Here is a 24,289-nt window from a genome sequence, read left to right as displayed (position 1 = left end):
ATAAACATGGGAAGCCAACACAAACCCATACATATAGCATTAAATTGTAATCGAAGATTTATTGCTCACTTATTATTATTATTATTAATGTTTTATATATATTTATTTTCATAGGACGGGCTCCAGCTTTTGTGGGACTCGCAAATGATATGTCAGGAATCCAATGATGTGTCAGGAATTCACATTGCAATCTATAAGTGACTACACTTTAAAAGAAAATCAGCATTTCTAAAACTTTTGTAAATTCATCTAACTTTTTGTTTTATTTTATTTATATTTCATTCTTCTTCTTTTTTTTGCTTACACAAACTTTCACACGCAGTTTTTGCTAACTGATAATAATGATGATGATAATAATAAGAAGAAGAAGAGGAGGAAGAAGAAAAAATGGAATTTAAGAAATAAATAGAATTTAAGCCAAATTTGAGTCACTTCAGCAAAAAAAAGGGTTTAAAAGAGTAAAATAGTTTGCTGTTCTTATCTGAGACAAAACTTAGTTTGCTCTGTGCTGTTTACATTTGTTCAACTGATTTTTGGCTTATCAGATTTCAATATTTTCAGTACTGCACATAAACAGTCAGTGTCACATATGAAGAAAGTGCCATCTGGCTCATCAGGAGATATGTCTTTTGTTTCCTTGGCAGTTATTTAAGCTCAACGCCTGCTTGTATCTGAACACTTGGGGTAAACGACCTTGCTCAAGAATCCAACAGTGGCAGCCTGATAACATTGGGGCTCAAACCGTGGACCTTGGGGTGAAGGACCATGCTCATCAGCACTCCAACACCTTAACCACTGAGCCACTCCTTCGCCCCCAGGACCTACTGCAGGGCTCAAATGCACAACTACTGTACTTACACATACCTATGGGTAGTTTGGACTAACGTCACTTATGTCACACAATGCATGATTTTGGATTGTTGAGTGAAACCTACTAAACACAATCACAGTCACATAGGAGGGGATACAACATGCAAATCAGATTTGTGCCACAAAGTTTACAGAGAATAAAACACACATGGTCTTTTTCTTGGTGTCTTTCTCTCTCTTTCTTTCTCTCTGTCTTTTATTTCTCTCTTAGTTTGTCTTTCTTTCTCTCTATATCTGTCTAACTATTTCATTTTCTTTCGCTTTCTTTCTTTGTCTCTCTTCATTTCTTTCTTTTACTTCTTTTTTTCTTTTCTTCTTTCTGTTTTTCTTTCTCCTAATTTTATTTATACTTTCTTTCTCTACATTAAATTCTTTCTTTCTATTTATTTCTCTCCATCTCTTTCTCTCTCTCTCCTTCTCTGGACCTGAATCTGATCAGATATTGTATTGGATGAAGACAGAAATGTGATTGTAACACTTGGACTGGAACAAATCTGGAAGTTTTATTTTAATGAATACTCCTAATATTATTATTATTTTTTGATATAATTCTCATGATTTGTATGACGATAATTTGTATGATTTTGTGTGATAATTATCCTGATGATTATCCCGCTTTGTCTCCTTTAAGAAAGTCTCAGGTCTCACCTTCCCCGCGCGCGAGCTGAAGGTAGCTCACTGCCATGATTGGGCGGCCAAGGCGAAGGTTCTGCGGTCACGTGACCGTCTCCCAACCCCGGGACGCCATCTTGGTGGAAAGTTTGGAATTTGTGACACATCGGGGGAAGAAGGAGGGAAAAAAAAATAACCCAAGCAGCAGCAGCAGCGGGAGGAGGAGGAGGAGGAGCAGATAGAGAAGTTTGACGCTTTGCAGGAGACGGGTTTTTATACATAAAAAAAATCTTAAAGTTTGGAGAAACGACGTGTGCGGCTGGAGTGCGGGTTTAAACCGCCTGTGTTGGGATAAGGCTTTTTTTTTTTTTTTTTTTAAAGAGAGAAAGCTTTCCACGACACGTTCACTTTCTCTTTCTGAAGCTTCCAGGCAGAATAATGATTGTTGCTGTGTCGAATGTGTTGAAGACATTTCCTGTGTGTTTTAAAGGCATGCTTGAATGGAATTAAGCCAGAGTAGGAAAAGGAGGAGAAGAAGAAGAAGAGCTGAACATTTGGACCGTCCCGGCTTCCCTTTTCAAAAAGTGACGCTTAGCCGAGCTAGTCGCTTTAGCCTGACCCGAACCTGGAGAGGACACACACACACACACACACACACCGAGTCGGAACACGTCTTAACAACTCTTTCTCATGCTTACACTCGGATTTCATGTGGAAGGTTTATAAGTTCACCGCCTGACACTTTGAGAGTCCAGCACCATGCCGGTCAGGAGGAAAGGTGAGTGTGTACACACACACACACACACACACACACACTGCCATAATGCAGCAGAGACTATGGTTAAGTCTGCACACTCATTACTTCATGCCTTAAATAGTGCACTTATTAAAAGGACACGTTTCAACATTTTCCCTAATGGACTTCACCCAAGTCTCCAATGCATCCTCGCTCTCCACCTCTCGAAGTGCACTACCTAGGGTGTACTACACCAAGTAAGGCTAGGGTCAGTTCTCAAACACGAGTTTCATCCAGTTTAAGTGCACTACAGTGTCAATCCCAAATCGACATCATGCAATAAGTGCACTACATAGTTAACCCCCCCCCCCTTCATCCTCCATATTTATTTTATAAAAGACTTCTACATGTGAACAATCAGTGACAGATTGCATTTATAGGCTCAATATGGTGTAAGATCTCTGCCTTTTCCTAGTCTTGCTTATTTAAAATGCTCCTGTTTAGATGTGCATGGACTGAATCCTAAATATAGTGTTCACGTGCACTTTATAGGGAATATAATAGGGATGGGATTCACCAGTCACCTCTCGATATGATATTATCACGCTAACTTTGAAAAACAATTCGATTGCGATTCTGTAAACATTGCGATTTTTATAAATATCTCAATTTGATATTAAATTTTTTTCCCCAGATTTTAAATATACTGTAGTGTATAAGTTCACTTAATAGGTTGTTTTAATGCTTCTGTAGGGTGTATGCATCACTGCTGTTTCTAGTCTTGCCTATTTGAAAAGGTCCCGTTTAGATATACATGTGCTGAATCCTAAATATATTGTTTAAGTAAACTTTATGGGGAATATTACATTGAGGGGAATTTGCAAGTCACCTTTCAGATACAGTGTTTATCACGATACCTCCGTGCCGATATGATTATAATTGCGATTCTATAAATCTCCCAATTTGATATTACTTTTTTCCACAGATCTCAAATCTAGTTTATAAGCACCTTTTTCCTTTTTTTTTTTTTAAAAAAAAGCTTCAGTTTAGATAGGCATTGGCTGAACCCCAAATATACTGTAAGTGCACTTTATAGGGTGTAAGATCGCTGATTTTTCTTATTTAAAATACTCTTTTTTTTTTTTTTTTTTTTTAGATTTTGTTACAATTCTAGACAAACTTACCAAATAATTAATTCCTACCATACAGGATGCTGTGCTACTTGCCAATTTGTGAATGGTTTAGAGTGCACCACCTGTAGGATTTTAGAGGACATGAGATTTTTCACAACCACAAATGCACGTTTTAGGAGTCAGTTTGACGAAACGCCACACAAAAGATTTTCCCATCTTTCTCAAGCCTCTGAGTCACTCTAGATCGATAGAGTACACTAAGTGTGTAAGTGCACTGTATGATGGGTCAGATCACCAACTTTTTAGTGACCCTTATTTGAAAACTTGCTTGGCTATGCATCTGATTTTATAGGCTGAAGAAACCCAAATTTCATAGCATCCACTACAAGTCCAAGCTTTACGATAGCTGCTTTTTCCAGTCTTATATTATCTGAAGATTTGCTCATTGCTGTGGTTACATATTTCTGGTTATTTGCCAAATCCCAAATATACATAGCTAGTGAATGCTTTATCTGAGGACAGGTTTCTGACAGATATTGTATTTCAGTTCAGTAGAATAGACTGAATTCTAAATATGTACACACATCACTCCAGAGTGTGTAGTGTGTATAAAGTCTTACTGTACATAGTGCTTCAGGTCCATATCAAAACTTTATATACTTGGGATCAGTTTCTTATTTTACTTTGTACTACAGGTTTGTACAGTTAGATATTTGTTATGGGCTGAATCACAAATACACATGGGGTATAAGTGCAGTACAGACTAAATTCAAATGATACAGAGCATCTAGTTTACACAGGCATTTATTAGTTTGCAACAACTGCATCTTGTGTTTCTCCTGACTGAATATGATTAAGTAGGACCACACGGCCAGACAAGTTCGCTAGAAGCTGGAATAATTATTAATAATTAAATAGTTATAGTGTTAAATGCACTATAGGGTGACTCAATAATAATAATAATAACATGTGCACTGCATAATTTTGCAATCACTTCCACAGTAGGTTCATTTATCTGAATGTCCCATGGCTCACTTTGTAATAAGTACACTAACTTCTGTTCTTACTTGTAGTATGATAAGCAACCACAGTCGGGCTCTTGTGCTATATATGTATATTTTTGTGCTGTTTGTATATTTTCTAGTTTGAATTTCAAATAAGTGCCCTACAAATAGTCCAAATCTGTGCAGTTGCACTGTCCACACTGAGTGCACTACACTGAGTATAAAATAACTAGTTCTTTTACTTAAACATCCTGTACCTAAGCAATCTGTACTGTTTATCTTACATAGGAAAAAAAAAAACTGAAGATCTTCCTGTTGCCTGTACAAGTTCACTATCCAGTGTAGAATAAATAACTATGCCTTTACTTTTATATTTCCTTTATTGGGTACATCCTAAATGCATTTGTGGTTTGTATATAGGCGCACTGCGTAGGGTATGAAATGTCAATGCCTGCAGCATCATAGTTATTTATATGCATTAAATTAGGGATGCACCGAAATTTCGGCCGCCGAAAATTTTCGGCCGAAAGAGCATTATCGGTTTCGGCCGAAACGTAAGAAAGCGCCGAAAATAAAAGCCGAAATTGTCGCCACGCCTCTCCCATCCTCCCGTCTCGTTCGCGCTGTCATTACGCATCAAACACGGAGTATGTTGGCGGTTTGGAAGCACTTCAAAGTTTCAGATGAGGACAGCAAAGTTGCAATATGCAACATTTTTTTAATACAAATAAAAAGAAAATATTTTAAACATGTTTTTTTAATGAAGCCATTTTCGGTTTCGGTATCGGTTTTCGGCCAAGTGCATCCAAAAATTTCGGTTTCGTTTTCGGCCCAGAATTTTCATTTCGGTGCATCCCTACATTAAATAAATAAGAACAGTCAGGATTTCATGCTGTTGAAACCTGGATAGTGCTTTACAGCAAGTCCTCAACTTACGAAAGAATTTAGTTTCCTGGAGCATGTTCGTAAGACTGATTCGTTTGTAAGTCCAAAAAGTGAGTCTTAGAGATGTACCTTTGACACAAATATGCAATGTAAAGTGTATAAAAAAAAAAACAAACACGCAGGTTTGGTGTTTTGATTTCACATTATACTATCGCAAGACTGCACCTTCAAAGCGTGAGAATCAGCTGACTTCATTTAAAGGGAATCCGCAAAGACGTTGGAGGAAGGATAATGCTACGTTGTGTTTACTGCGTGCTTAAACGGACACCATTTTGTCTCAGAGATGTTCTAGACAGTAAACACTCTGTCTTGTTGAGGATTTTCCAAAAGTAGAGATTTTCACCAGCTTTACAGGACAGACATTTTCTATCATCATGCTCCCGGACTGATTTGTTGAAACCGGTGAGGCCGACTCATTTCTCCCGCACCCTCCACACGCACACAAAATACCGAACACTGGACATTTTATACATTCACTTACACACTAAAAATATTGTATATCATTGTAAATACATTCACATGAGCTACTTCCGCTGTTTGTTTCGTATCTGTGGAAATTCGTTACTCGACTGTTCGTAACTTGGAGACTTGTGGTATTTGGAATTTAAGCGCAATATAAGGTCTATCCTAAATTAGTGGCATATAACAAACATCTTCAAGATTTTTCTTTGGTCACTTGTTTGAAAACATGTCACAGCATAGTGTATAGGGTACATCATAGTTTCTTCACCGTATGAAGTGCACTAATTTGTAAGGAAAAAATTCTGAGAATGCTTTAAAATTTTAAGCAAACCATTACAGCCGGATATTATACTGCTTTTTTTTTTTTTTACATTATTCTTTAACAGTCTGAAAGTTTTTTTTATTTATTTTTTTTTATATAAAATGTATATAATATTATAATACTAAAACCTTTAACGTTCATCCCACAGATGCTCAGCGGGCTCTGTTGCTCTTGGAGGAATACCGGACGAAACTGAACAACACCGAGGACCGCCAGCTGAGGCACTCCATTCAGAGAGTCATCGACATCTTCCAGAGTAACCTCTTTCAGGCACTCATAGGTACATCTCGTTTAAAGCTTTTCCTTTCTTTTCATTCACACTTGTTTTATTCTAAAGGATGATTTCATTATAATCGTGTTTATCTTTGGCGTTAGTACCAGGAATGTAATGCAACGTTCATTTTGAAAGTAAAATAAAGTAGTTATCTGTTGTTTTAAAAAAAAAAATAATAATACAGAACAGTCTGAACTGCAGGGCTAATGCTGGCTTCCAAATAGGATGCAAATGCAACCCAAAATTTATTCAGTTTACCCAGACGGCTTTACTTCAGGTAATTTGGAGCGTCCACAACAACTCTCGTGTTAAGTGAGCGTCTAGAGAGCATTGGTATGTTCACATGTTTGTTTTATTATACTATCGTTTCTATAGTAACAGCTGATTGACAGGGATTTGTACGTCGAGCGCATCACATAAACGGTAACGGAAAGGTTTTCTGTGAGGAAATATTCATTTTATTTTACATGTAACATTAAACTTTTATTAAAAGATTGAAGGAGCTATCTGTTTACCTTTCTGTGAAAGGAGTCTTCAGTGTCAGGGCTTTGAAACCATCAGAGAAGTTTTTTGGCATCTGTTTAGGACAGAGACGATTATGGTTATGAGGTAACGTGACCAGCTGTGGTCATTCACGAAGGGTTTGTCTTATTCATCGAAAAGAGAGGCTGATGAGGCGACGACGATTTACAGCTGCCATAATGTAAGTGATAATAGGTGTGGAAAATACTCAGGAAGTACATTTTATGTTTTCACATTGCTCATTTTATCCTGCATGAATTGTTTATATATTGTCATGATTGGAAAAGGAAATGATACTCAGTTAATTCCTAGGATTTCATGAATGTGCACGTCACTACCAAAGGAAGAGAGACAGAAACATGTTTAATCACCCAGGCAGTCGCCCGTAAGTTTGTATAATAAATATAGTTAACACCAGGCTACGCAGGGGATCGCAAAAGATGATTAGATGTAAAAGCCTTGATGGTTTTCCACACAGAACGTACAGTGTGACAAATATCGATAAGGAGGTAAGTTGAGTCTCCCTGATCTCCCAGGTCAGCCTGATCTGGTGCGGTCTTCTCAGCCTTGTTAGCTTTAGATAACAGAAAAGCACATTTCATGATCTGAAAGAATGGAGAGATCTTCAGTAGAAGTGTAGAGCCGTGTTAGTACTGCTTAGAATCGCTCTTCTGACATTTAAGGATCATGCACTGTGGTCAAGCCTTCAGTGTGTGATCTCGAGACCGACCTCCTACATTGCTCAAGGTTTTTTTGGTAATAATTGCTAATTTTGAGATGCGTTTAATTTCTTTGATAATTACTCAAACCAACATAGAAGGCGTGAAGAGTTCTTCAGATACAGGACTAACTTGTTCTGAAAACTTCCCACAACTTTAAATGGGTTAAAAAAAAGCATTTTGTTGTTATTTAATGAGAATTGGCAAAAATGAGTGTAATTAATATGGTATAAGACAAATAGGACACTTCAAGACATAGTATTACTGGAAACTTCATCTTGGTGAGCAGCACGTCACACCATCCTGTATGCATGTCTGATAGTGTTTTCGGCATTCTTTTCCATCTGGGTTAATGCCATTAAACGAGTGCGTTTGGAGGAAAGTCCCCCCCAACCACCCCCCCGTGTTGAGTTTAGCTGGAATTCGCACAAAGGTGTGAAGGTTATAAAAGTCCTGTAATAGCTTCGTGTCACTCGTGCTGTGAGAATGGGCGTAATTTTCAGGGAGGTGATAATTTACCGCCGTCTACGTGTGCTGCTCAGAGTGATATGGTTCACCTGGGAAACTCGTGCCGCAGCAGTCTGTACTTGTCCCAGAGTCACGTGATCGTTTCTATGACTTCTGTAATCTCAGCTTGTGATTGTTGTAAAATTTCTCTTTTCTCCCACGCGTTAGCAAGCAGAGACTCGTCTTCTCGCATGACTAGTACCGGTTTATTTCAACAAACGTGGCGAGAAAAGCCAGCAGCAGGAATGTGGAGCAGCCGGTTTAAGTTCTCCAGGGGTCAGCTTCCTGTCTTGACCACAACCCCCACCAGTCTACATTATTCCCTTGTGGAAATAATGACTGATGGCTGTTTTTTTTTTTTTTTTTTTACTTTTATTTTGAAGGTAGAAAGGTTTGTTTTTACTTTATGTTGTTTGTTATTGCAGAGAAACAGGATACTTGATAAGAATCAGCCTGGTGACTTTTTTTTCAACGGTATCATTTCCTTAAATTACATTTCCTTTCAATTTAATTAATTAACGTTATAATCCACTATTCTTGGAGTTCAGGGTTAGTATATCTCCTGTAATGCCAGAATGTGCATTTTTGTTTTCTTTCTTTCTTTTTCTTTTTTTTTTTCTCCTTTTTCTTCCCTCCACCACTCTGAATTACAGATTTCCACTCAGCAAGACACCCACTAGTGCTGTGTTTTTTTTTTATTTATTATTTATTTACTTATTCATTTTAAATTAGTTTCCTGGTAAACAGTAAGAGATTCAATGTTCTCAGTTTATTTAATGATTACATTATGTTTTGACAACTTTGACTACTTTACCAAATATATGGTGTCCAAGCGAGACAATTCTCACACAGTTTGTTTAGAGAATCTGAAACAACTTGCAGAACTACAACTAGAACACACATCTATTTATATACGTATGACCAGAGTACTGAAGTCAAATTTAAGAAGGTCCGGTCAATAAAGTTTTCTTCGAGTCAATGAGTCTTTTTTTTTTTGCCTGTGTTGGATTATGGGGATCTTTTATACATGAATACTTCTGCTCAATGTCTTTAAATGATTGATACCACCTTTTACTTTATTCTGAGGTTTATTACTAATTGTAAAGTACTGACACACCACTGTTAGTTATATAATCGGGTGTGATGGCCTGCTTTGGCCACCCGAAGGGTTTGTCACTGTTATTTCTTTATATATAAGGCAATTCTGGGATTACTACCTAGTTACATTAGTTCTTTAATTCCACAGAGAAGTGCTGATTCCTACTTTGTACGTTCTCAAGATCATTCATTGCTCTCTGTTCCATATGTCCGTACTGAAATGGGTAAAAGAGCTTTTTTTTTTTTCACTCAGCACCTTATACATGGAATATGTTGCAGAATGACTGGAAATTAAGAGAGTTGATTCCTTGGAACACATTTGCTTCTTGAGGCATTAGTTTTTGAGGCTGATTCCATTGCTTGTACACGTTTTGTATAACACTTTGTTTGTTTGCAAATTCATTTTTTTCTTCTTTTATCCATTTTTATTTGTATCTAAATTGTGTAACTTTTAATTGTTTTGTATTTATTGCTGCCTATCTTGGCCAGGACTCCCTTGAAAAAGAGGTTTTGAATCTCAATGAGACTTATACTAAATAGACTTACTAAATAATAGTTTGTTTTAGGATTCAGATCTCTCCATATGCAGTCATTGTAAGTAATTTCCATAGCATTTTAATAATATTTCTTGTCAATTTTCAGTAAATACATTAAACATGTGGACAATGTTAACTTTGATGGCCGTGTATATTTTTTTGTATTTGTATAGAATACAAACAACAATTTTTAGTGAATCTTTATTTGTATGCTGCTGGGCTGTAAATGGTTGTGAAAGGACTCTGGTTGCTGTGTCACACCGGGCTCTCAGTTCAGGTAATTTACCCCCTTTCACGTCGGACTGCAGCGGATATGTTTGCTCAAACGATCCGCAGCAGTCCGACCCGTGTTTTATCTCGTAGTGGCGATTACTTACAACGTTACTGCTTTTTATTAGCGCAGCAGTTAAGAACTTATACAGTAGGACAAACTAGTTTTAAACTTCGCGCAGGAAGAATAAACATACATTGATCTGTCCGTTCCTCTTTGAAGCTTCAATTCAGATAGTCTACTTTTCTTTACTTGGAGCGCTTTCGTTTCTGTTTCATTTCTCTGTCTATGAGGTAACCTGTCGCAACGGTTGGTTCTAATGAGTGCCGTTTGGTTTTATACTCGTGTCCACCTCGTATTACCATCAGGGTCCTTACAGTACTGTCAATCGATATGGATCTATCTGTCCAAGATATTCATTTTTGCAAATTGTTAACTTAAAGTCTTTTCAGGTTAAAACTGTAACTTGATGGTGTTGTAGAATTGTAGAACCTTCTTATTTCACAGACTTTGCTAATTTTCTTTTTTGTCTACTTTGTAAAACAGTACTGAATGGCTCTGATCTGAGGTGCTGTTTTAATAATTTGTGATTTCTCTAAATGAACAACTTCTCTGCAGCAAAGTTTAATTTTGGTCTTGCTTTCCTGCAAGGTCTTCATGAGAGCTAGTTTCATCATGGTGTTTGATGGGTTTTGCAAACTCACTCGACACAATACCGTTCTTTCAAGAACTGTTCCAGAACAGCTGACCTTCACACTGTGTAAAGACTTCTAGGATCTGGGATGTGTATAGACCGTGTTTGTGTGTGTGTAATTTAGGACACTCCCATAGTCTTATCACCACTTCCTGTAATCATGGTCAGTCTGGGCTGAAGTGGATTTGAGTTGCTGAGTTTTGGTAATCTAATGTTCCGGCACACCTCTGATCCACTTTACAGGAGGTTTTTATTCCAGCATGCTTTCATTCTCCTGGAAGATTTAATGCAACTACAACAGACACACACACACCATCTATTAGCAAATCATAGCGTATATTCGTACCATCTTATACATCACTCTTGCGCCTCTTCTAAGGAATAATGGATGTGAGCTTTAGGTTTCCAATCGCACTCTTTGCGAAATGTGTGTGTCAAAAGACAAGCAGGGTGTAATCCGTCAGCAGGCGTGATTACTCCAGGCTTAATCCCTCCGAGATCAGTGCTATTGTGCATACTTCTCCACTGCACATCTAAAAATGATCTACATGTGTGCATTAACATTCAGCTCTAAGTTGCAGCTAAACTGAGTAGCCCGGAGTCTTTACTGGCTGATGTATAGTCATCTACGGCGAGTGGTTGCATCTTTTGCATATCCTGTCCTCAGGAAACCAAGCACAGGGTCAGTGTCTTAAGGCTTAGAATGGATTAAAAGAATTAAAGGAAAGGACATGGGTAGACATCTGCAACCTACGCCGGTCCTGGGATTTAAGATCACCTTATTTTCATGAAGCAAAAAATGATGTAAAATGAAGATGTTAGCAAGAACCAAAAACGGTCATCATGAGCGCAAAACCATTACGATGAGGAAAGAACACCTGAGAGGAAATCAGATTCCTGTAAAAAAAAAAAAAAAAAAAGAATATATATATATATATATATATATATATATATATATATATATATAGGCGTCATCCTGGAGTCGCTAACGTGCACTCCTTTACGTCCACAAAGCAACAGATGATTACAAAAAACGGTGATAAAAATCATGTAGTGCGAGAAGTACAGTGATTTCCAACACTCATGTTTATATTCAATTTGAATACCTAAACCTTATAGCGTATGCAAGATACAGTCAACACGCACCGTGCGTCTGCTCGCTAGCTTTTACAGAAATGCCTAGCACGAACGCTTTCTCATACAGACTGTTAAAAAAAGATTTTTGAGGTCATTCTGGTACACCATGAATAATGACGGATAATGATCACGCAGCCTCTAATTACCTGATGGCGAACCGGATCAAAATTAATTTCACACCGCGCAATCTGTTCAAAATCACACTGCGGTCATGTTAGGCGGGGGAAAAAAAAACGTCCCTGTTTTCTCACCTGGATAGAGTTGCTGTTTTTTTTGTTTTTTTTTCCTTCTTGGCATTTTAATTATTCACAGCTTTTTTTTTTTTTATAGTGGTAGATGGCAGAAGATCAAAAGTACACAGTAAAGGTTTAAAGACTTTGTTAGTGTTTATGTACTGATGATTAAAGGTTTATGCAGTTGTGTACACACTGTATGTCTAAGGCTGAAGTCAGAAATGAGTGCTGGTGGAAAAATTCAAATAAGTCACGGTGGAGGAGGCGTGACCTGCTGTGTGTGTGTGTGTGTGTGTGTGTGTGTGAGGGGGATTAGTTCTAGAGAAGGAGGCATTGGCTGTGTGTGGGTGTGGTTTAGCCTCAGTAAAGGGGAGGCGTGGTCTGACTGTGTGTGTGTGTGTGTGTGTGTGTGTGTGTTAGCTGTAGTAAAGGAGGTGTGGTCTGTGTCTGTGTTAGTTTGTTTCACTGAAGGAGATTTGACCTTGGTTCGTGTTAATTCATGTAAAATGGGCGTGGCCACTGTTTTCACTCCAATTGTGATATAACACGCTACAGAACTGCATTTACATGTATGTATTAGTTATTCTAAGATATATTAGATATTACTGCATTATTAATGATATTAACGTTAGGGGTTTTATTCAGTCAGAAAATGTTCTGAACCCCAAAAACATCCCTGGTGTTGCGCTGTGGAAAATGTTAAGCTGTAAGACGAGCTGAATGAAGTTGTGAAATTCCGATCTTGCGGTCGGAGGCCAATTTAATCAGACACCAGTCAGGCAGCGTTTTATAGCCAGCTTTACCACAGAGGGACACCAGGAAACATGAGACACACTGTAAAAAGCTGGGAAGCAGCGCCCGCTGATAGTGTTTTGCCTGGATGGCTGAGACTCAAGAAATCTTGTGGTTAAAAAAACATTATGGAGAAAAAACTTACATTTTAAACATTTTTAGACGTTCAGATGTGAGAAAAATAAATGCAGCTAGATTTATATGCATAATGCATAATGCATAAACTGTCTCTTATTATAGGCCTCTGTTTTAGATGAGGTTTCCTGTGTTTTGGTCAGATAGGAAGTTGCACTTCTGCAAAAGGGCATGGTCGCAGTAGTTTATTTGTATCTAAATGCTTGATCCGATGAATGATGATGATCTGAGTGGTGTTTTAGAGACCTCATAAACATCTTAGGAAGTATAAAACAGAGTATAATGTGCCACCTATAAACTTGAAAGCGTAATCTTTAAAGTGCAGGATAAATTTGTCAGGTATGTTTGATTGACGCTGTCTTTTTGGCGAATTAGCTTCTGGAAACATGGCCTTCAAGTAGCGCTTGCACCAGCATTGTGGAAGAAGAGGCTTTCCTTTACTTTTTGATATTGTCTCACTGTCCCATTACAGACATGTGGCCACCTGGAACTTTAAAATTGTTTTACATGGACATTTTCTACAATATCTTTAGTTTTTTGAGAATTGGGTTTTAGTACATTAAATAATGTTAATTCCAAAGATGAAAATTATTAAAATGACATTTAAAGAATTTCACAATGCTGTTTATATATTTTAACGTTATTTATTGAACCAAAAAAAAAATACACTTAATCTTGGAGAGGCTTTAATTTCTTATTAGCTGTTTTAGCCTCCAGTGAAAAAGTAATAAAGCAATCATGTGATAACAAATTTGTCTTGCCTGACTGACTGCCTCTGGGTTAAAGTGGAGCTGAATTAAATGATGAATCTCTAAATTTTTCATCGATATATATTCTTCACTTTCATATCCAAACATAGAAAGTCTAGGGAAACCTATTAATGTATGACACCACCAACAATTTTTGGCATACATGTCCTTTAATACAGCTTGTTGTGCCTGTGCTTGGCATGACTTTCGCGGTGTAATCCGGATCGGCTGTAAGGGATGTGCCTCCTCACACCAGCTCTCTGATCCTCATCCTGTTACACAGTCTGTCTGAACTAATCGCCAGCTCTGCCTTAATGCTCCAGACCAGAAGCTTTGCTCCAGCGTGTGACATGCTGCTCGTAAAGCCTCCGAAAACATTACATCAGATTTGTTGCAGTGTCTGGCTTGGTAGAAAGATATCGAGAAATTTATCAGAATGTCCTGTAGCTCTTTGGTGCTCTAATAGTGATGGATTTTTAATGCGTAGCATTTTCTTTCTAGACTTTTCAGCAAAAAAGTTTTAAACCAAACCAAATAGCTTTGCTATGAATCATCGTGAAGGAAAAAAGAAATGGTTGCCAGCATTCTTGTTTAGTCTTTTAAGAATATTTGCAGTGTATCAGAATATCAGATTTCAACATGATCACAAGCCAAGTGTAATTGCTTGTAACTACCTACAATATAGGTCAGAGAATAAAAACGAGCGAGCTAGGAGTCAGGGGAGCAAAGTGGTTCGGCACGGGAAACAAATGGCTCCTCACGACTCGAAAACGGTGCAGGTGTGTAACTTGGTATTTTCTATTGGACTCAGGAGATTTGGACGAACTTTGCAATATAAGTTTCTGGCAAAATTTTGTATCGGGAAAATCATGAATTTCGGGAAAACAAAGGCCGGATTTCTAAGAAAAGTGATTTAGCCACAACATTCTTACCAGTGCGACATACATAAATCGCCAAAGTTTTTGCTTGTTAAACAATGTACATTAATAATATAGGGGCGCCCTGTGATGAGTAGAACTGTGTGATTAAATTAATTATGCTCTTAATTCTGCTTAATTGATTAAATACGTCTGTTTTTAAATTAGAATTGATTTACATGATTTATATTGTTTAGATAAACTTTGAATAATTTGGTCTAATTTCTTTAAACAATGAATATTTTGCAGAAATTTTGCATTTTTGCAAATACTCGTATTTTGTAAGAGTATCACTGCTTGTTTCTGTGAATTTTCTCTTTGTATAATTTGATATGGTGATTATATGATTCTTTTATCATATAAAAAAAATCTGAGTATTTTAGGGCTGTAGCTATTGAATATTTTAGTAATTGAGTATTCTACCAAAAAATGTAATCGATTAATCGGACAAAATGTACTTAATTGAACAGCAATGTAAAATATATGAGAAACAAAGAATAATTGGTTTTCTTTTTTAAAAAAAATCAACTTTTTTTTTTTAAATGCATACAGCATTTTATCAAAAACATTGTCATTATTTACAATACAATGAACAGCTTAAAGTTGACTGAGATGAATTAAGTGCATTACAGTGCCATACATTCTTATTTTAAAGCCTTTTCTCAGATGCCAAAAACTAAAAATGAAAGGTATTTCAAATGACCAAGTATCGAAAAAACTAAGCCACACATTAAAATAAAAATAATTATACAAAAACACTAAGTTGTGCAACTTAACTTTCAGAACTAAAAGTTTCTAAATTCACAGCTCAGGCATACCGTAACATAAGCCTTTACTGACAATTTATGTCGTTTTCTCTTGCTGGTTTCTTCTTCTCTTGGCTCGCTGATATTTTTATCGCTCCTTTCCATTTTGCAGTCTGCAACAGAATGCTTCATTAAATCAATACACAGCTAACTGTTTGCGTCTCCTTCCACTTTGTGGGTGACATAAGCGCTTCTTCTTCGTCTGTGTTTACTGGCGGCTTGCATCCGGAAGCGCGTTGTGTCAGGCCAAACAAATCATTGCGCAAAAACATTATTAAAAGAAGCTTTGTGGCAGAAGATTTTGCTTCCATCATTTTTTTTAAATCGTATTACTCGAGTTACTTGAGGAATTGTTTCAGCCCTAGAGTATTTATTTATTGGACATTTTCCTGAACCCTTTAGAAAATTACAATTTATGATAACGCCCAGATTCAAAACTTAGTTTTTTTTTATTCCTCTGTAAAGCCTACACCTTCCTGAGACGAAAATACCCCTCGAAAGAGTTTTTTTTAGTAGCTGTGAAATCACCTGCTCAGAGATTTCAAAGAGAAACGCGTACATTAGGAATCCCCTCCACCCGTGTGCATTACAGGAAATGTTTACGCTCATCGCCCTGTACGTTCATGTGATCCTCGGTATATTTTCAGCCCTGTCCCCCCACCCCCTGTCCCTTTACTCCCATGTCCTTCTGCAATTTATCTGTGCAGTTAGCCTAACAGCTGTGGACCGCTGGGATCGCTTCCCTTTCGCTTAGGGAAGTAACTGCTTCCCTAAATGACCTGAAACACAACGCCGTGCACCACGTTACACAGGATACCGTTAGTGCTGCTCATTTAAATTGTTAAATATGCTCAAGAGCTTTTAGTGTCAGAGAGGTTTGCGTTTAAATGTTTTTCTGGGGAAGAGTTCAGACTCGTTTGCGATGTTGCGTCAGTCATGTACGGCCTTTATACCCACTTATGATGGATTAATGCCACTTTGTGTAAATAGCCTAGCCGATAGCTACCATGTGAGTGCGAGTAAACAGCAGTCATGTTTATAGTGCTGTAGAACCTAAAGAGTCCAAACTGTCACCTGATTTCTTAATAAATATAAAGCGCACTATATAATAAATATAATATTTAAAAATCACAGTTTTTGGGATATCAGGATCCTAATGGAGTTTCCAGGGAAAATGTTGTAATCATTAAAACAACTGGTATCTTAATTCGCAGATTAATTTTATTGTTTTAAAACTTGTGTGGCTGGAATTACAAAAAAGACAAACTCTCAGTCTTCCCTTTTTATTTTACTGACTATTGTTTAAATTAATATTAGCCAAATCAAAGACGGATTAAATATTACGGAAAATAGTTCCAATGTTCCAGGGAGTCGCATTCTGACGAGCTTTGTTTTACTAATACGCACTGTTTCAGTTTACCACTAGTATTTTTTATGCTAGCCGACTTTACCTTTGCTGACGAATGGTCTTTGAAAAAACTAACCTATTATACAATTTTTGAATTTTTAGATGTACTGTATGTCTTTTCCATATGTGTAATAACAAAAAAAACAAGGGGGGGGGGGAACATTCCCTTCCCTTATTTGTGTCCTTTTTCAATATTGTATTTTCCCCTCTATTGTGACCTCATATAAGTCCTCTGACTTGTTTTATAGACACTGGAATTGTACATTTAGAGCAGGAGTAAAAAAAGAAAAAGAAGAAAAAAAAGAGCTGCGTTAGCCTAAAAATATACTTATAAAATATTGTAAAATATGGGAACATTAAATTGCATGCTTAATGTATTATTCTCAACCACTTTTATTTTTTATTACAACTGTTGTAATTTTAAAGACTTGTGTCAATAGGTTGTATTGTCAACAGGTTGTATTGACAACCTATTGAAAATTCTGTTTTGTGCTCCTGCTGTCTGAATTTTTGAGATTTTAAATGCAAGATCAAACCTGTCAATCTGAGGTGATGACAACAATCATGACGACGACAAACAGAGACGGAGCTCGTCAGTGTGTTTACTAGTTGCATGCAAAATCGCTATGCCTTTCACAATTTCTACTAAAATTTCCATTTCTATTGGATGACGCTTTTAAATCATCCAGAATCGTGTGTTGAGTATAAACCAGGCTGCGCTTCACATCAGAACGTCTCACACCGTCCTAAAGAATTATTTTCCTATAACAGCACCACACTTTTCACTTGACTGGAAAAATTAACGCAGGGGAGATCAATTTGGTTTTTATTAGGGATGGAAATAATCAAGGATCTTCCGATACAATATTATCACGATACCTAGGTGCCAATTCCATTTGTATTGCGATTCTTTAACCATCACTTATTAACTCCCTCATCTTCTATACCGCTTTATTCTGTATTCAGGGTCGCGGGGACCCGGATCTTATCTCAAGAGACTTAGGGCATGAGGCAGGGTACACCCTAGACAGGGCGCCAATCCATCGCAGGGCACACATACACACACTCTCACACTCATTTACACTGTCACCTTGCACCTCCAGGGTTTGGGTTCGATTCCCGTTTCTGTTTGCATGTTTTCCCCGTGCTTGGTCTGTTTCTTCCGGGTATTCCAGTTTCCTCCTACAGTCCAAAGACACGTAGTTTAGGTTAATTGGCGTTCCCAAATTGCCCGTAGTGGGAATTTATTTTATTTATTTATTTTTTCTGATTTTTATTACAATCCTAAAAAAACTTTGTAAATCTCAGGTTTTATTGTACCCCAATAATGTTTCAGTAGATACTTTTAAAGTTTTCTAAAATAGCTTTTTAAACACTTAAATGTACTTAAATATATTTTGAAAAAATAGGCCAAATTCTGCCCTACTAGGATTGTGGGGGGAAAAAAAGGCCACTAATTCAAAATTTTATATTCCTTTCTTTGTGACCTCATTTTTTTCTTTCAAGAATTAAACGATCATTATTGGCTAATATGGAATCACTAGGGACCAGCCGATATGATAATATTGTGATACTTATTTACCGGTTTGATTGTGTTAGTATCAAGATTTCATAATTGCCCAAATTAAATATAATTTTTGTTTTTAGATTGTATTGCAATTCTAACAAACAGCAAATAATTCACTCCTACCACACGCAATGTGTGAATAGTTTAGAGCGCCACCTGTAGGATTGTAGAGGAATACAACATTCTACCAAATGTATAAAAACAATAATAATAATAAATTTATAATCGATATTGCTTTGATGCCATGTTGTGTTGCATAAATTGCCCTATCTTTATTATCTAGCTAAGAGTTATTTAATTAAGGTCTATTCAAGCCTAAAAGTACTGTAGCTCTTTTATTCCATGACTGTTTACTTATTGATGTCTGATCAGAAGATTATATCAACAGTTATTAGAATTTTTAAGACTGTAAAACTGTTTATATATTTTAAAAAACGAGATTCTTCAAACTGTATTGTTGAAGTTATTCCGCTTTCTGTTCTGACAGATATCCAGGAATTTTACGAAGTGACCTTATCGGACAATCAGAGATGCAGCGAGCCGATAAAAGGGAGCCCCGCGCCGGCCGCCATGAACCTGTGGGACTTCTCCAGCCTCCAGAGTCCGACTGGTACTTCAGACACAATGCCCAGCATCAGCACCAGCATAGAGGTAGGAATGACGTGTGTGTGAGAAAACTGTTGGGTTCTTTCATTTGTCCCAAAAATATCGCACTCGTTTTCACAGAGCAGTCGTGCTACACTTCAGACGAACACTCTTCAGCTGTTTACCGTTTAAACTTGTGAAAGAGTGTTTAAATTAAACTCGCCTGGCGGGGAAAAAAAAAACCTGACAGAACATAAAGTTAAAACGTCAATATAGAGTTTTATTTTAAATCCGTGTCAACCATGTGCATTTGTGATAATTGCAAGTGAGAAGTCAGGAATTGTTGATAATTACGTAGCACTCGCATGGATAGTAACTCGATTCACTCGGCTTGATCCTGAATTAGATTTTTTTTCAAAAGGAAATACTGAAATCTCCACTTAATGTTCGTTGAAAAGGTGTTCGAGGTGCCGGTGTACACAGTTTAGCCGCTGAACAGTTTTTGGCAGGTGTACAGAATATATAAAAGGAAAAAGATGGTGATCTAAAACAAACAAACAAAAAAAATGTGGGATACGAAGGAATCACGCCTGCTCGTGCTTGTGAGTAGCGTCCCATTGTGCTGATTTTTATCCTGTGTCCTCACAAACCTCGGGCTCGTGATCCGATACGAAGCAAAGAAGCGAGACTGTTGTGTCTGAGGCTTTAACACACGACCTTGTCTCCGATCTGGAGAAATCATGACTCATCTGATCTAACAAGATTTTTTTTGGCGGGGTAAAGTTCTATTTCTTCCGTCTCTGCCTGCGGTTAGCAGTTCTGTCACCGCTACATCTGGATTGAGCAGGAGGAAGGACATCAGGCTGCACAGATGTGCTAATTACGAGGAGGGCAGTTAAAGGGTTAAAAGGGCAAAAGGGCAGTTATACAGGACACTAGTAGTGTAGTTCTGCAGCTGCACTTTTCTCACAGAGCAAACGGAGTACATGTGTCAGAATTCACCAAAGTGTAAAGCTCTGCACACACACACACACACACACACACACACACACACACACACACAGGGTAAGCCTCAATGTCGGCAGAACAGAGTTGTTCTAAGATTAGATCAGAGTTATAGTCTCTGCTAACACACCGCTGTCACCAATTTAAACCTGATGACATCTTTGTCAAAACACTGCATCAGTACACACATACACACACACACACCTCTCTCCAACTTTTCTAACTGCACTTCAAGTCAATGTGATATCGAGACTCAATAAATCTATTCTAAATAAATCTTTATAAATCTAAGTATTTCTTTTTTTATTACATTTTTCATTTTTATAAACATCAGTTGCTCAGTGCTATATGAGACGGTGTTATACGTCCGTTAAATTTTTTTTCTACATTATTTTAGACATTAAGTCTTCGAATACATCTGTTCAAACATGTTTCTTATTTGCATTCCTGAACACTATCACTTCAGTTTGGTAACCATAAAGTTCATCACAAGTCCCGGTTTGACTTGATCACACCTCATGCTGGTCAACTGCAGTTTACTTAGCAAGAGACATGAAATACGTGCACGACGTGCAGGACGCGGTCATGTTTGTTCAGGATTTCTGAACTCTGTTAGAAACTGGAGGGACGACGGATGTACACGTTATTCAGCGTGAACTCTATAAATAAAATTTAATATTCTGTTCTTGTGAGGTTGTATTTGCAGCATTCTACATTATAAAGACGTCATTTCATCAAACGTTATTTCATTCTAACATCCAAAAACGATGCTGTTCCAGTGTTGTTTTTTATTATTTTTATTTTTATGGATAGAATCACAACCTCATTACAACTATATGACAACAACGTGCAGGATTAGGGTACCTACTGATGTACAGTCAAAGCGTTAGTCAAATGTTAGTAATCTTGGTTGTACATCTTATTTAAAATTTCTTTTACAATGAAATTGTCCAGTACTGAAAATCGTCCGTGGTTGAAATGCGGTTTTAATGATGATCAGTTATCTACAGAAAATAAATAACTACATTTTTTGTATAATTAGCATAAAATAATACAGTGAAACCTCGGTTCGCGGACTCCCAGCCCCCAACCTCTCCCCCAGTACAAACAGATCAGTTTACCCCAAAAAAATAGCTTCTAATTCGTCTCTGTACACAAACTCCTCCTCGGAGTACGACCCAGAAACTGTCATCCCGAGCTGCCGCTATCAGCTGAACAACATCAGTTTTGCTCACTTTGTGGTCACGGATTGCATGTATGATGAAATAGTTTTGTCCGAAGTAGAGTGACGTCCAAGCCTTTGTCGAGACGTATCAACTGAACAAAACTGTGGCGAACAACTGAGTGCTAGACGTTTTTTTGTTTGTTTGTTTGTTTGTTTGTTTGTTTGTTTGTTTGTTTGTGCAGAGAAGTTTGGTCTGCCCCCAAGTCGGGTCATAAACTGAATTTAGGAACGAAGTACATTTACAAACCGAGTTTCCACTGTACAGTAAAAGGTCAATTTGGTCATATGTTGTTACTTTAGATCACCTTTGTTGATTAGTGGAATATAACATTTTAGAAATTTTTTTGAGAAAGTATTTTAAGTTCATTCTTTATTTATTTTTTTTGTTGTTAAAAGTAATGTTTCTTTCTTAATTATAAGTATTTCTAAATTTTCTTATGCTATTGGAAGAATATTTCATTTTAAAATGATTCATTTCTGTTTCTCTTTTCCCCCACACACGTTCTCATCACCAGCTAAAAATTATTTTTTGTCCTGTTAAAAGATTTAATTTAAAGAAAAATGCCTAACCTGTTCAACCAATGATCTTCTACGAGCCCCTGCATGTAAGATGAAAGGATTTATTTCATCGTGGTCTACTTGTTGAACTAACAGCACGCTCATACAAGTCTGAAGTGGATTCCTGTCTGATAGGGAATTAGTCTACCTGTCTGGCAAACGTCCGGCAGTGAATTAACGAGGACTTTACAGGAGGGAAACAGTCATAAGGCTGCTTTATACTGTACGCATTTAAAAGCACATCTGAGCCAACTAGGTTTTTTCTTTCTTTTTATCATTTTATGTAAAGTGTCCTAGAAGTCAGTGACCCTAAACCTCTGGACAAAATTCAACTGGGTCGGATGGAATTGTGAAGAGTTTTGATTGTGCAATCATGAAAAAATCAGTCCTTTAACATTTTTTTGTAGTTTGTCTGATCGTTCCTTGTTTGATCAAAAACGGTTACAGCCTTAACTATAATCTCATTGAATGTGGGTGGAACATCTGTACTAATATCCGAGAAGTATTCAGAATATCCTTGTTAAACGCTGTTTTATTTCTGGCTAGATTGTTAAAGTGTAGTCATCGCCCTCTCATTTACGCACAACACAAGTTTATCATCAGCTACAGCAGCAATGTTGTGCCAGAATTACCAGCAGAGTTTTATTTATTTTCTCCAAGTTGTCACGTCATCTTAATGGACGTACCCCTAAGTACAAGCTTGACGTGGACAGCTTCTTGGTTCTAGCCGGGTTTGGATACAACAAAGGGATTGTACTTGCTGGTGGTTTGTAAAGCCCCGTTTTTCATGTTGCATGTTGGTGATGGTGCACTGAATTGCCTTAAGTTGAAATCCTTGATCCTTTTTTGGTTGATTGAATTGTTCCTCCTTATGTCACATACTGTGTTGACCTAAGCCTTGGCAATTGCGATGTAATTTTTTATGGTATTGCTATGAATCTTGCCAAATTTACCTTCACAAACTTTTACACGATTGCCTTTGCCATGCTACAAAATTTTCATGGTTTGCCAAGAACTTGTCATGTTGTCATGAATATCCGTGTTTTGGGTTTATGTGACTACAAAAGCTATTAAGCTGCCACACGCGTCCATAACAAACCTCACCTTAAGCATTGTAGTCTCTATAAGAGCACATTATTTAGTAGTTTAGCATGGCATTTAGTTTAGTTTGATCTGCTCGTCCAATTTAATGAGAATGGGAGGTTCAAGAAGTGACCGCTCAATTTCATTCATAAGACTCGGCAAGTAATTTGCCGTATTTGTTAACTTTATGTTTCATCATTAAGAGGCATGAACTACCTACGAAACTCATGAACTGATGAACTGCTTCCATTCACTTTTGGGTAATTTACGAACTGCTATGATATTTTTCTGCATGGTCCTCCCCTATGGCTTTATAACAATCTTCTTACAATTTCCTACAATCTCAATATCGTAGCCATCCCATCCAGGGTCAGGTTCAGAAATGTCAAAAGGAAATTCAAATCCTAAACTTGAAAGTTAAAAGTTGTACACTTGTGATTACCTCCGACTTTTATTTTTTATGTTTTATTTTGTTTCAGTTAAATTCAGTACAGTTCAATTCAGTTTATATAGCGTCTTTAACGGTGGTTGTTGCCGCAAAGCATCTTTACAGCTTTCTTGGAGTGAAAACTCTGAGATGATTATCTGTAGAAACCATGTGAGGAACCAGACTCATTTGGGTGATATAAGCCAGGGGGATGGGAATCACCAGTTGCCTCCCGATACGATATTATAACGGTACCTCAGTTCCAAGTCGATTAAATTTGATCCCCCATTTTTATCAGATTTACATCATTTTAATACAAAATATTAGTTTTACAAAATTTTCTTGGACCTGTCATATAACCTTTTTTTTAATATCTTCACTCACAACTGTGAATATTTTCCATTTACTCATAACTCAAACCTTTTATTGTTATATATAAAGGAAATCTCATTTAAATGTTTGATACAATTTAAAGAAAAATACAGCTAGGATTAAAATATATTTCTAAGGAAAGTAAATTGTACGCTTAAGGCTACATCTTGGGTGCCACCCTTTATTAATTATATTAAATAAAAACTCTGGAAGGAAAATACACGCCCTGAGCAACAAACTCCTTGCCACTAATTTCTCCTAATGTGCCTCTAAAGTTTGTATCTCATTGTGGGTTTAGAATTGTCTTTTACATGGTTGTCTATTCTAAGGTATTAGTCAATATTAAGTGTGTGTGTGTGTGTGTGTGTGTTGTTTGGTTTAAATGTCCTTTTTCTGTTTTTCTCTCTGATACCATACTGCTAATCTCAGGATTCTCCTCTTCTATACGAAATCCTCTACGTGCTCGCTAAAGCCAAAGCGTCCTCCAGTGAGCTGGACCGAGTAAGTACAGACTTCCGGTGCGAAGTCCCTCAGGGTCGCATGCTGGGCCCAGTCGTCTTCTCCCGCTCATTGTTGTCCTGTGCC

The 24,289-nt window shown here is 37.2% G+C and overlaps 1 protein-coding gene across 13 annotated transcripts in view; it reads left to right on the top strand.

Annotated features, from left to right (window-relative positions):
- The first annotated feature begins 1,618 nt into the window (after positions 1–1,618).
- dlg1b (discs large MAGUK scaffold protein 1b) overlaps positions 1,619–24,289 on the top strand; it is an 86,039-nt gene continuing 63,368 nt past the window's right edge. For 4 of the 13 annotated variants that reach the window (XM_053486119.1, XM_053486113.1, XM_053486111.1 and 1 more), the window contains exons 1-3: positions 1,619–2,260; positions 6,233–6,364; positions 18,937–19,100. In XM_053486119.1, coding sequence (XP_053342094.1) covers positions 2,242–2,260; positions 6,233–6,364; positions 18,937–19,100 — 315 coding nt within the window. In that variant the 5' untranslated portion in view covers positions 1,619–2,241. The remainder of the gene's footprint in view (positions 2,261–6,232; positions 6,365–18,936; positions 19,101–24,289) is intronic. The other 9 variants (XM_053486123.1, XM_053486122.1, XM_053486118.1 and 6 more) reach the window with 3 other exon arrangements.

The sequence above is a fragment of the Clarias gariepinus genome, chromosome 25, assembly GCF_024256425.1.
Source record: "Clarias gariepinus isolate MV-2021 ecotype Netherlands chromosome 25, CGAR_prim_01v2, whole genome shotgun sequence".
NCBI lineage: Eukaryota > Metazoa > Chordata > Actinopteri > Siluriformes > Clariidae > Clarias > Clarias gariepinus.
Note: the sequence above shows the minus strand (reverse complement) of the source record. Positions and strands in the feature narration are given on the sequence as shown.